Consider the following 13,420-nt stretch of genomic DNA (forward strand, 5'->3'; position numbering starts at 1 on the left):
CGTGCCGCCCTCCTGGCTGATGGAGATGCCTGTCGCCTTTGTGGGCAAAGCCGAGGGGACGCCACAGGCCAGCCTGCGTTCACACAGAGCCACTGCGCTCAGCTCGCCACGTGGCCACGTGGCCCGCCATTGCCTGACGGGCAGCACGCCGACACCAGCTGGTGCACCAGAACGAGCCGGACGGACCACAGAGCCCGTGCGGGGGACGCTGCTCCGAGGGGCGGCGCAGGCCCTGAGGGTACTCGGTGGCTCCTCGGAAACTGACGCCAACGGGACAGCAGCTGGTCTCTCAGACGCAGCGCTGGACACACAGCACCCACGGCTGCCTCGCCACCAAGTCACCCGCAGGACGCCGGCGGGCCCCCGAGCAGCTACTGCGCCTTCTTCCGGGGCCCCGGGCCGTCGGTCCTGGGGGGCGCCCCGCCCCGGGGCGGCGGCGGCGTGAAGTTCCAGTCCACGGGGCTGAGCAGCTGCTGTGTCTTCTTGTGGGTCCAGTAGGGGTTGAGCACCAGCGTCAGCAGGCCAAGGCCGCACAGGAAGAGCGCCAGGTGCGGCGGGGCCAGGCTGCGGCGCAGCCCCTCCCAGTGCCGCAGGCAGACCCACCACATGTGGTAGGACAGCACCATGCGGCAGTGGAACATGTGGACCATCAGCCACTGGTTCACCTTCCAGAGCAGCGAGTCGGACCAGCCGGCCTGCGGGGACACAACACAGGCTGTCAGCTCAGCAGCGTCCCGGGCACGGCGGCCGCCCGCCGGCTCCGCTCCCCCGCGGCGCACGAGGAAGCCCCTTGGCTCCGGTGCACGCCCACGGGGGCCTGCCGCTCGGAGCAGCCCCATCTGCGCCCCGAGTGCGCCCAGCAGAGGCTGCTGTCCTGCTGGCCCGGCTCCCAGACCTCAGCTGGGAGGACAAGTCTCAGAGCAGAGAGTGTGGGGAGAGGGGCCTTTCCTGGTCTGTGTGCTTCTTGGTGCTTCTGCCCCGGTCACCCTTGACACAGCCAAAGTGAACGTGCCTTAAAATCGTCCTAAATGTACGTGGGGCTGGTTTCCAACAGTCGCAGCTGGAACGGCAACTTGCAGATGCGCACCCCCTCCCGGCCACCGGGCGGCTTTCCACAGCCACCGGCGCTGCGTTTGCGGCCCAGCTCACAAGGGACCTCGGCTGCCTGCGCTGGCTCAGCTCCCGGCGGATCCGAGCCATGGGACCCTGGACCCTGCGCTGCTGAGTGACACACACCCCAAACCAGCAAGGCGCCCCTTCAAGGGGACAGATGTGGGAGCTGGGGGAACCCAGACCGTCACGGCGACATGATGTGGGGATGCACCCAGCATGAGCAGCTGCTGCTGCCACCTGTCTTGTCCCCGAGAAGAGCCCAGCAGGGTCCCTGTGCACACGGCAGCCAGCGCTCAGCGGGCCCTGTGCTCTCAGCTGCTGATGTCCCCCGGCGACCCCCCCCAGAGGGGTCCAGACTGGGTGAGAGACAGTGGTCACTGCCAGCTGGCCCCTCACCTGGCCCAAGGGCGGCAGGGCGGGCGCTGAGCCCTGCACACCAGCTGGCTGTGGCTGGTGAGGCCCGGACTCAGGTGACACCACACCGCGGTGTCCCGGCTGTGCTGGGCTCCGCCCCACTGCACGGGCACCTCTGCACCCACAGGTGTTTCGCGAGCGGCCAAAGCAACGAGTGGGCTCCTGGGTGATGCAGGGCCCAGCCCCGGGTGAGGAGGGCGCAGGGGCAGGAAGACTGGGGTCTTCCTCCTGACTTCTGCTAAATGGAGCTCTGTCCACGATGGCTGTGGGGACACGAGCCACTGCCAGAGTCAGGCACACGGCACGACCCCCTGGAGCCCATGCAGACGCCCCAGCACACGTGTCCTTGGCTGAAAACGCAGCCAACATGCATCGCCCACAGACATCACAGCGTGGCCTCGCCCACCGCAAACATCCTCGCGACACAACGTCCAAACCACCCTGACCGCACGGCGCCCGTGGAGCAGGGGCGTCGGCCTGGGGATGGGGCGGCCGGCACTTGCGCCTGCAGCCCTGCCCGGCACCACGCTGAGGGATGGGACCACACGTTTGCCAGGGCAGCAGCACAGTCAGCACCCGAGGTCCAGTCCCTCCTGGGCGCGGGCCACGCTCCCACGGCCGCGGAGGCCTGAGCTCAGCCGTCTGCACCACAGGGCGATGCCCTCTGTCATCCCCCTGAATGTGCCGTGAGCGCAGGCAGAGCCCAGAGTCAAGTCTGCTGTTGGTTCCTGCCCTGGTCAATGCTTCCTGTTGTCCCCAAACTTCTGTAAACAATTCCAGCCGTCACCTCTGGACCTCGAGTCCCGCCCTTCCAATGCGCCGCTGAGTCAACCTCACGGGAGCGGGCTGGGCGTTAACTGGACGCCGTGCACATGCCACGTAGGGACCAATTCCTCCTGAGTGTAATGGGAACGCGGCCGGAACAGCCACCAGGAAGTGGCCTGGACTAAAAATAAGTTCCCCTGATGACCCAAGTGGCCAAAGTAATCGCAGGCCACATGCTCAGCTCCCAGAAAGGGAAGCGAGTCCTCTGAACACCCTCCCACCCTGGATGACGGGGGCCGGGGGGGGTGGCAGTCCCCACAGGGGCCCCGCGTCCAGAGAACAGATGAAATGGCTCAGGGTCCCACAATAAACAGGCAGGGAAGAAGGGGGTCTCTGCTCGTGGGTTTCACGCAGCTCCAGGTCTACGTTCTTTGGCAGGAGGTAAAGGCATGAAGGAAATTCACGTTTGCTGCCAAGAGCACTGAAGCTGAATTCTATCATTAAATCAGTTTGCCTGTTTCCCCAGCCCTCACCCGAGGACCTTCTATCTTCACTGCGTTTAGAGAGAGAAGGGAGACACATCGATGTGAGAGACGTGTCGGCCGGCTGCCTCCCAAACGCGCCCTGACTGGGGGCTGAACCTGCAGCCTGCACGCGCGCCCTGACCAGGGACCGGACGGGCAGCCCTCTGGTGCACGGGACGCTCCCACCGCCGGAGCCGCCGGCCAGGGCTGGTCTGCGCACAGCACGGCCGGCGAGGAGCCCACGGCACGGGCGCTGCCTGGGCAGGACACCGCCCTGCACTCACCTTCAGGAGCATCCAGGACACGCAGGTGAAGGGTGTGCTCATCTCCAGAAGCAGCGTGGCCATGGCGAGGTAGTGGCCGGCGCGGAGGTTGGCCACCAGCCCCAGGAACCCCAGGAAGGCGAAGAGGTGGTGCAGGGCCAGGAACCAGTCAAAGGTCCGGAAGAGCGCGTTCGACAGGTGGAGGGCCGCGTTCTCAAAGCAGAAGAAGCCGGTGGCCGTGGTGACGTGGAACCAGGACCAGCTCCGCTGCGCGTGCGCCTTGTCGGCGTGCAGGGCGGGGTCCACCAGCAGTGCCCACAGGCCGGCCGCCGTGCTCTGGGCCCCGAAGACGGCCCGGGTGGCCGCCAGGTTCCAGAAGACCTTCTCCTTGGCCACCAGAGAGCAGTAGGTGGCGTTCAGGGAGGACGACAGCTGGTGGCACACGACGAAGACGCCCAGGTAGAAGGCGAAGCCGGCGGCCACCAGCGCCGCGCGGACCCTCCACGAAGTGTAGTCCAGGTCAAAAAGGCTCTCTAACGTCCCCCCGTCGCTCGCAGGACTCATCGTCCCCGCTGTCATGTCAAAAGCCGGGCCCTCTGCAGCGCGTCCGAGGGGCAGTGTCGGCGCCGCCGTCTAGGCCCCGTGGGCTCCGGTCTTCACTCTGAGGAGGAGGAGGAGGAGGAGACAGCTCACTTCATGTGGCTCGACGAGGCTGGGACGCCCCACGCCCGTGGGTCCCAGCACGTCACCTAGAGAACAGCTTCAGTTACTCACCGTATTCTTAGTGTGTTTGCAGGCGCTTACATGCAGCAAGAAGACATCATGGGTCACAAGAGAGAAAGGAGGTTGAGGGTGCGAAGTGCAGCCCAGGTGGCAACGCACACCCTGCCACGAACAATCCCCGGGACTGAGCCCACAAACGACGCTTAACCCCAGGGCCCCGTGCCTGCAGGCCGGAGAAGACTGACCGATTTACCCAGGCACGGAATCGGCTCAGCGAATGAGCCAGTGACCACTCTGTGCAACAAGGGACAAACACAAGTCGCTCTTCCGTCGCTCTTTCTGTATTTCTGCTGTCACAACAAACCCGCTTCTCATTCTAACTCACGTTTGACAAACCTCGGAGCACCCCTGTGACCCCCGCGGCTGCCCCCCTCCACCTGCCCCCACCCCACAGGCCACACCCCTCTGCCCGAGGCACCAGGCAACCAGGGACCCACCCCGCAGTCCCCAGTGACTCCAACCCGCCAGCCCCACCCTCCTTCCTGGGGACCCCAGTCACGGCCTGGCCCCGATCTTCCCCTCACTCTGTTCCCCCTACCCCCTGCGCTGCCCCCCGGGGTCGGCTGTGGCTCTGGGCCGAGGACCCCAGAGTGCCACAGGCAGGGTCCGCCTGGCTTCACCTGCCTGACCATCTCGTAGAACACAGCATCACCTGCTTGTACACAGCCACCTCCTGGCCCAGAGGGACCTCCAGAGAAGGCGAAGCCAGGAGGGGAGATGGCATTGCAGCTCCCGCCCAAACAGGAAGCGTCACCGGCCGGAACTGAACAGTGGCCCTCCCGGGGCTGCCCCACACACAACTGGCCACTCAGCTCGAACCTGCTCTCCTCCCAACGCTGCTGCCTGTCCTTTCCCACAGCCGGTCATAAGACCGGGTGGTTCCCGTTTTAACACAATTGCACCAACAAGCTCTTGGCCAAGCCACCAAGCTCTGGAACCTCGGCCTAAGATGGGCATGTCCCGGCTCTGACCAGGCGCTCAGTGGATGGGACTGTCGCCCTGTCCACAAAGGGCTGTGATCCCGGCTGGGATGCATCCTGGAGGCAAATGACTAGTGTCTCTCCCTCTCTTTTCCTTCCTCTCTCTCTCAAATCAATAAAAATATCCTTGAGTGAGGATTTAAAAAAAACAAAAACAGCTTTAAAAAATAAGTTAAATCGAGTTAAGTTAAAATAAAGTGAGAGGGCCCCCAGGACTCTGAAAAGCTGACCAGCACAGCTCGCGCGCTCACCCCGGGCAGGTGCTCAGTCCAGGCACTGCGTCAGGACAGCCTGGGTGGCGGTGGGGGAACTGCAGGCCCCCGGGACCAGGAACCAAGACTGGTCCGGCTCAGCGAGTCTGGAGCTTGGTTCTGCTATTTGGGAACTAAGATAACAAGTTTCTTACCACACCGGGCCCCGTGCCTGCCCCTGGGAAGAGAAAAACACATAAACATCAGATACTGGTCGCTGATATGAAGCCCCTGCTATGTGCCAGGCATGTTCAGCGAGCTCATTTTACCCTTACAAATACGCAGGACCCTGTTTCTGGTTTACCCTGGAGCTCGGGCTTAGTTATCTGCCCCAGTGGGGGCTGCAGGCAGCAGGGCGGGGTGCACCCGGCTCCGGCAGAGTTGCTGCTGTCCCTCCTCCATGTTCCTGGCTGTTGAACACGCCCAGTGGGGCCCTGAGGGCCGGGGCCACCGCCAGAGGCTCCGCCTTCCTTGCGCTGGAGTGGAGCGGTGGCCAGGCAGGTACAACACCACTGACCTGGAATGACCTCCAGTCGTCCCTGGTGGTTGAACCCTGGGACTCTGAGGGGGATGGTTCAGCCTCCCCTCCCCCTGACCAGCCTAGCAGACAGACGGTGCCCAAGGTCTTCCGTGGCTCCCAGTGCCAGCCAGACACCCTCCCAAACCCAACCCCCGGGCATCCTGAGGGGGCTCTCGTCCCTCTCCTCACCCAGCACGCAGGACAGTGGGGTCCACAGGGGGCCTGGGAGGGGTGGCCTGGGTGGGGCACCCAGGTGAGGGCAGACGGAAGAGCGGAGCCCACAAGACAAGGATCACTGACTCCTGAGGACGCGGGAAGGACTGGAACGTGGACCCATCACCGGGTCTCCACACTTCTAACCACAAGCCCACCTGCCTGATGGGGAGAGGCCCCGGGGCGAGGACGGGAGGGCAGGCACGGGACGAGGCCCCAGGCGGGCAGGCAGGGGCCGGTGCCGCACTCAGGTGGCCAACAGTACGGCTCCAGAGACTCGGAGGTCCAGGAAGACACACATCCTTCCAAACTCAGACCACTGTGGAGACCCGAGACCGGCCTGCCAGCTCTCCGCTCCCAAGGCATCAAGCCCTGGCGCCAGCCCCTTGTCTCCACCTCTGAAGACAGCAGGCAAGAAGCACGTGAAGGCAGGTGGCAGTCCCGACCTGACTCTCCGTGGGGAGTACTCTGGAAACCACATCTCACCCCTTCTTTTGAGATTTGGTGGTTTAAGCTGTCCTACTGCGCGGCACGTCAGAGAAAGAAAACTCTGACTCCAAAAAACCTCCGCTGCCTTGCGGCATACCTCTTCAGGGGAAAGGCTAAGGGAGTAAACCCCGACAGAAAATCCGGAGCCGGAGTCCCTAAGGCGGTTTGACGTTGTAGTCAACACCGGCAACTCCTGCGGCGCACCTGAAGCCAAGCTGTATTGACTCGTCTTTTCCTTGGATCCTTCAGCTGCGAAGAGAGGGGGGGTCTGCTGCATGGGCAACAGCAGACCCTCCATATCACCCTGCCCAGGCTCTGTAGCTTCAGCTTCACCGGAGAGGACACTCCAGCGTCATCGCAAGATGTCGATTCAACGCGGGAGGAGACAGATACCGTGTCACTCCCGAGTCGGACTGCACAGCCATTCTCGGCGGTGCAGATAGACTCTTAAGAAGCTACACCATCGTCTCTCGAGATGGACGGCTGCCGTCACTGCGCGGCACGTGGTGCGTTTACAGCTGGTAAGAGGGGCAGTTCCGGGGCCGTGCTGTGACCAGAAGCCCGCGTCTCCAGGACGGGACTGGGACACCCGCGCCCTCAGCTCTGCCTGACGCACAGCTGTGCGCTCACAGGGGGCCCCACCACGGTGCGTGCCAGTGTTCTACGTGTGGTTAACGTAACCAACCCCAAACCTGGGAATGACGTCCAACCCAGCAAAAAAGGCCGTGGGCTTTATGTCCTGCCAGACGACTGCCTAACCATCCCCGGGACCTCTGGACTTGCTGGGGAGAACTGCGCCCCCACACTACTGAGCAGGGATGGGGGTCCAGACGTTTGCGCCCCTGCAGTCAGAGGTTAACCTGCACAGCACCGACTAGGTGTGGCGATTTCCCTCCCCCCCAGGAGAAGAGGCGGCCGCGGGGTGCTCCTCTGCCTCCTGTGTGTGTGGTCGCCGTAGCTCCAGCCGGCAGGGACGCGGGACGCTCAGGCCTCCGTAGGCGAGCGCGGCTTCTCCAAGGAAGGCGCGCGGCTGCGCAGCCCCAGCCGGCGGCGGAGGGGCCGGTCACAGTCCCGGCGTCCGGCGCTGCAGCCTTCCCGGCAACCCCGCAACCAACCGGCCCCTCCCCGGCCCCGGACTGCCCGGAGCCTTCGCCCCCGATGCCCCAGCCCGGAACCCCGAGCCCCAAGCCCCGCCCCCGGTCCTGGAGCCGCTGACCTCCCGGCCCGGACTCGCCCGGAGCGCCGGCTCGTCTGCACAGGCAGAGGCCGTGCAAGCCCGGAGAGCGCCGCCCCGCGCACGGCTCAGGCGGAGCGGGGCGGCCCGGGGTCGCGGCCCCTCCTGACCACCGGGCCTCGCAGGCGGGAGGAGGCGCCCGAACGGACCCGGGCGCGGACCACTCACACCCCTGCGCACACCGCGCGCCCCCGGACGGCCCGCCGCAAACTCGCCCTGCGTCCTCACCTGCGCACGCGCCTCGCCCGGCAGACACCGTCCGCACGACCACTGTCCCCGACTGGCATGTGTCACCTGTCCCCGTCCGCGCCCACGCCTGGCCCACGCCCGGCCCGCGCCGACCGCGGCCACCGTGACCCAGCTGCAAGCGCGGATGCGCATGCGCACCGTCGGTGGGCGGGGCCTGAGGTCGGGCGCTGCACAGCGCGGGGGCGGGGCTTGCGGTCGGCCACTACCTCTGCGCGGGGGGCGGGGCCCAAGGTCGGGCGCTACCACGGCGCGGGGGCGGGGCCTGAGGTCGGGCGATACCGCGGCGCGGGGGGCGGGGCCTGAGGTCGGGCATTACCGCGGCGCGAGGGGCGGGGCCTGCGGTCGGGCGTTACCGCGGCGCGAGGGGCGGGGCCTGCGGTCGGGCGCTACCACGGCGCGGGGGCGGGGCCTGCGGTCGGGCGCTACCACGGCGCGGGGGTGGGGCAGTGGGCGGACCCGTAGTGCGCGGCTCCCTGCGCTGCCTGTTGGTGTCGGGGCTTCTCCGAGGTGCGCTGGCACGGACGCACTGCCGCGCCGCGGGCTGACCATGGAGAACACCGGACTCTGCTGGGAAGGGGTCGTTGGGGCGGACCCCATAGTCGCGGGGAGCGCATCCCCCCGAAACCTCTGCTCATCGTCCCCAGCAGGGCCGGAGCCGACCCCGCTAAGACCCCCGATGACATCTCCCTGGGCCCCAGTGAGGCCCGTGGTCCCAGCGGCACACAGGGCTGCGCCGCCCCCCGCGGCCTCGGTGACTCGGCCTGTGAACCTGCGGCCCCGTGTGAACCCCGGAGGCCGCAAACCCTTGAAGCGCCGGAGCACCCAAGGGCGAGTTTCACTTCCCGCAGGACCCTGTGGGCTTCGGCCCGTGCCCCGAGTTCTCTCAGCCGCCGAGTCTGCCCTGCGGTCGCGGTGAAACCAGCCCTGGCGCTGGGGCTGAGTGCGGAGACGCCCCGAAAAGTCACTGAGCAGGGACAGCGGTTCCTGCCGCCCCCCAGGGCCCGCCCTCCCTCCCCAGCAGGGCCCTGGAGAAGGCGGTGAAACGGGCTGCCGCCGGCCCGGGGCCAGGTGCGTGGCCACCTGCTGCGCGCGTGGATGTGCTGCGGCTGCGGCCTGCATCGGCCCCGCCCCACCTTCTCAGCATCCTTGCGCGCCGAAGCGGAGGACACGGTGCGCGCTGCGAGCGCGGCCCAGACTTCCATGGCGCCCCGTGGGCGGCAGCTGTTCGTCGTCAGCGCACATTACTTAATAAAAAAATAATTGCAACATAAGGCCACGAACCAGCTCTATAAACTGTGAGCTCGGTTCCCAGGGTCAGGTGTCCTGCCCCCACCCCAAGAGGAAGGCTCTGGAGTGGGAGTGGTCCGTGCCACTTCCACCCCAGCCAGCCCTCCCTTCCTGCGCCCCCGCAGACGATGGGGTGATGGCCCTCGGCTTTGATGCGCAGTGTGGGTGGCCAGGCCTTGGGGAGCCCCAGCCCCCTCACCTCGCAGAAAAAGCGCGGTTTTGCAGTCCGACCTGGCTCAGCCTCCCAGCCAGGACCTGTGTTCAGACCCGGGGCAGCCACACCTGGAGGGGTGCTGACATCTGGGCCTTTCCCGCTTGGGGTGCTGACGCCCAGCTGGTCTGGGCCTGGGGCTGTCCCTGAGCCCCAGAGCAGAGCCCTGGCCCAGGAATTTCACCCTGAAGCGTCTTCTCTCCTAAGACAGTCAGCAAGCACCCGGGCGCTGTGCAGTTTTGGGTCTGCGTGTTGGTTATTTGTTCATTTTCCGTGTCTTCTGACTAAAACAGAAGCCACAGGAGAGTCGGACTCAGCTTTGTTCCGTCGCCCGCTCCCAGCGCTGGGGCAGCACCCGGCATACAGCGGGTGACCAGTGTGAGACCCCGCACGGGACGCACGTGGACTGAAGTGACCTGAGGCCCCCAATGATTCAACGAATTGCATCACAAATAGGACTGACCCTGAGACCCATGTCCCGTCTGCGCTGTGACACAGTGAAGGGTAGCCGCTGCCTTACCTGCGTCTCAGGACCCTTGTGGGGTGGGAAGAGAGGTTTACGTTATGAAAATAAAGGGTCCTGAAAGTACCCTGTCCAGCACGCTGGGAGAAGGCTCTCGTCCACCCTGGAGCGGAGCTGCTCCTCTGGTGGAGGTCACGCCCTGGCCCTAAGGATTGCAAAAACATGAGGCCGGATGGGGCAAACTCAGGAAAATTCCTTGGCGAAAGGAATGGGGAAGCTGGGACAGCTGAACAAACTGGCTGAGCAGTTGACAGCCACCTACAGAAGGTCACCAGGGCGAAAGCCCCAAGCCCTGGCCAGCACACGCCCCTGCGTGGCCTTTGTTCCCTGGTCACATGGTGCAGACCCCTGACCTTTCATGTGGCTGGTCATGCAGTTCCGACCCTCCCCCGGCCTTTGCTTCCTGGAGATGGCATCTGGGCCTCGGGGCTGTCTCAGCTCCAGGCCCAGGAAAGCAGCAAAGCCAGGCAGGTGCCACCAGGACCAGCTGCCACCTCCTGCCCTGGCGCTGGCCAGTCCGTGGAGACCAGGACCTGAAAGGACCCGCCTGGGGGACTGATGAACAGCTTAGGGGCCTCCCCTGAGACCTCCCTGCAGGGAGCCACCCACGCCTTACCCGTCCAGTCTTCTTCCCCCACAGGCCTGCTTCTCCTAAACTCTAAGTGCCCCCAGAGGCTTGCCACCAAGGGGGCTGTCCCCAAGGCCCCTTTGTCTGCCTCTCCAGGAAGCTGACAGTAGCCCCACCTTGGCTCACTTCTTTCTTGTAAGTTTCTAGGGAGACAAAGCAGCTCCCCCACCCCCTGGTCTCTCTCCTTTGGTTCTAGGCCCTTCTGTGTTTCACTGTCCCCAGCTTTAACACACAGACCCTCATGGTCACCTGGACCCCTGGTGTGAAATCTTTCCTGTGTGAAGTCTACTGGCCAGCCGGGCAGACCTGCTCTGGGCCAGGCCCCTTTTCTGGTACCAAACACACCAGAATGCCAGTGCGCGTGGGCTCGGTACCAGCAGCCACGCCATCCTGTTCCCCTCACTCTGTGCAGGGGCCTGTGCTCCGCCCCACAAACACAGAGCTGAGCTGAGAGCCACGCTTGGTTCGCTCAGGTGGCCGATGATGTCCTCGGCAGATTCAAAGAGCCAGGGCTGTGTCTTCACCCTCTGCGGTCTGGGAAGCACAGTAAGAAAAACCACTTAAAAGGACTCGGGTGTCAGGGGTGATGGACACCAAGGCGGAACCCAGACGCCTGACTCCGGGTCACCTGCTCTGCTCCCCAGCCAGGCACCAGGTGTCCACTGGGCCTCTGCCCCCTCCCTGCCTAGGGTTACACTCTCCCACCCCCTCCCTCCTTCAGAGGTAACAGCAGCAGGCTGTTGCTAGGACACCTCCAGGGCTCCTCCGTGTTCTGTAGGTAAGAAACCAGCTCCCGTCCCGCAGAAGGGACCCACGAGGGCTTCCGACAAGATGACTGAAATGGACTTTTTAGAGGAGGTGGTGGGGGACCGTTCTAAGATTTTTTTTTCTGATCATATCAGTAATGCACGTTCATTGTTTGTTGAATTAAGAAAAAGCCAGCTTTTGAAAAGACATTGGCAGGGGGGTGAGCTTTCTCCTCTGCCTGGTTCTTCCTAAGAATTAAGCAGAGAAGGAGGCCGCCGGGGATGGGGTGGGTGGGGTGTGTCCCTGGGCAGAGAGCACTGTTCCCCAGGAGGGGGGTTCCTCATGCTGGGGGCCCAGGCTCACGTCAGCTGACAGTGGATCAGAAACAGGAAGCTCCCTGCAGCGCAGCTGGGCCTGGGGGCAGGCCTGACCCACCTGCAGCCCAGGGCTCAGCCTCCGGGCAGACCCTGGGCCCTGTCCTCTCGGGTTTAGTCCCCGCCCTGGATTCCGATCAAACCCGCATCGCCCACCAGAATGCTGCTGAGCTGGCCTGGCAAGCAGGCCCCCGGCCCTGATGCTTCCTCCCAGTAATTAGCCGCCCACCGGCCCTCCAGCGCCCCTGCTCCCCGCGGTGCCTGCTGGGCCCCCTGCCTGCAGCACCCACCACGGGGTCCCTGACGCCACCTCCAGTCCCTGAATAAAATCTGCCGCACCCTCTTCAACAGCTGTCAGGAATAATGTTTCCCTGCACAACTGTGGCAACATTAAAGCTTTTTGGAAAGAAAAACACTTGTCAGAAGAATGCATCTTCTTAGAACGGTTCCCGCTTGTATGTGAGTTTTCACTGTGTCCACTTCTCGTTCCGAAAAGCCCCTTCTGAGCCACACAACACGGTGCCTCTGGGTTGGATCTAAGATTCTCAGAATGTGGCGGAGGCTCCGAGCTGGGGTCTTGACACTTTCTCACCAGGCTTGGCGGCCCGGCTGCCGGTCTTGTGACCTTGGCAGGGCTGATCAACCTCTCTGAGCCACAACGTCAACAGCTGCTATTCGTCTCCAAAGTCACTCCCAGCCTCAAAACTCTGAGCCCCAGGGCTTGGCTGACTGGGTGTCAGCTAAACCCAGCAGGAGCCAAGGAGGGTGGGACCTCCAGGCTCAGGCCCATGCCATTACCTCGGAGGAATGCAAAGAACCCTTACAGCTCAGCTGGCCGCGTTAGCAAATGCCTGGTAAGATTAGGTCAGCGCAAGGGCTACAACACCCAGCCCCTTCTGGGGGGGCCGTTGGGCCAAGTCAGGTTTCTACAGCAGGTGGGGGTGGGGCCAGAGGTGCCACCCCAAGCCTTAGAGCCCAGGCTGCGCCCACGCAGAGAGTGAGGGCTGGGAAACCCTCCCCAAGGACAGCCTTCAAGGAGAAGAGCCTGAGCTCTGAGCGGCTGCCCCGCCCAGACAGGCCCGTCCGGTTCCATCCCTGCCCCCCCACCCATGGAGCCAAAGGCATTCAGGGACCTGAACTGCAGCCTTGAGAAACGCTTGATTCGCGTCCACAGAAGCAGAATCACTGAACCCGTGATTTGGTTATTTCTCTGCCCAGTGACTATTTCAGGAGCAACTCTATGGGCCCAGGCCTTGCCTTCCCCCCAGCACCCAGCACGATAGGATTCCTGATTCAGATACACAGGCACAGCCCACGAAAGGGGAGTGTTGCAAAGCGCCAGGCCGCCTGGGCCTGGTGGGCACGTCCACATGCGGGTTTACGCAAATGCCCGTGAAAACTTACCGGAGTTTTCTTCCCAATGTTCCTCCCGGGCCACCGCTGGCAGGAGCTCCGATGCGGGGACTTAGAGGTGAGGGTGTGAGAGCCCAGGTCAGCTGATGGGGAACCGCAAACGGCAGTTAGGGAACACTCCAGTCCTTACTGGCCCTCGCCTTCAAGGACCTCCATGGAGACAGTCCCCAGTCCCCAGTGCCCAGTCCCCAGGAACTGACTCCCAGTGCCCTGCAGCCGGCCACGGTCACGGTGGACAGGGCGCTGGCACCCAAGCTTCCCCGTCTGCTCAGGACCAATGACTCTGGAAGGCCAGACGGAGATGACTCTGATTTAATAATCACTTGGCAGGCGTCAAGGTCTGCGTCACGCACCAGGAGGAGGGCGTGACACCCTGCCCCACGGGACGCCCACGGCTCTGATGTCCCTGCACACCTGATGGGAGGCGGTGAAATGGGGC

The 13,420-nt window shown here is 64.2% G+C and overlaps 1 protein-coding gene across 4 annotated transcripts; it reads right to left on the reverse strand.

Annotated features, from left to right (window-relative positions):
• Nucleotides 1-339: 339 nt before the first annotated feature.
• CLN8 (CLN8 transmembrane ER and ERGIC protein) lies at nt 340-13,093 on the reverse strand. Of its 4 annotated transcripts, XM_090258104.1 has the most exons (4): nt 7,778-7,925; nt 5,094-5,271; nt 3,101-3,740; nt 340-695 (listed from the first exon to the last, which is right to left on the reverse strand). In XM_090258104.1, exons 3-4 carry the CDS (start codon nt 3,656-3,658, stop codon nt 372-374), a joined length of 882 nt encoding a protein of 293 aa, XP_090114230.1. In that variant the 5' UTR covers nt 3,659-3,740; nt 5,094-5,271; nt 7,778-7,925; the 3' UTR covers nt 340-371. The 4 variants fall into 4 exon arrangements, with proteins under 4 accessions (XP_090114230.1, XP_090114232.1, XP_090114231.1 ...); XM_090258106.1 differs by lacking the exons at nt 5,094-5,271; nt 7,778-7,925 and adding an exon at nt 12,973-13,093; XM_090258105.1 differs by lacking the exon at nt 5,094-5,271.
• Between the last annotated feature and the right edge of the window lie 327 nt (nt 13,094-13,420).

The sequence above is a fragment of the Furipterus horrens genome, unplaced genomic scaffold (assembly GCF_987537825.1).
Source record: "Furipterus horrens unplaced genomic scaffold, mFurHor1.1.pri manual_scaffold_12, whole genome shotgun sequence".
NCBI classification, from domain to species: Eukaryota; Metazoa; Chordata; class Mammalia; order Chiroptera; family Furipteridae; genus Furipterus; species Furipterus horrens.

Excerpts from the sequence above, each read along its gene's own strand:
- CLN8 (XM_090258106.1), bottom strand. The coding sequence starts at position 3,658 with ATGACAGCGGGGACGATGAGTCCTGCGAGCGACGGGGGGACGTTAGAG. Across the intron at positions 696-3,100 it reads TGTCCTGGATGCTCCTGAAG|GCCGGCTGGTCCGACTCGCT; the intron begins GTGAGTGCAGGG and ends GTGTCCCCGCAG.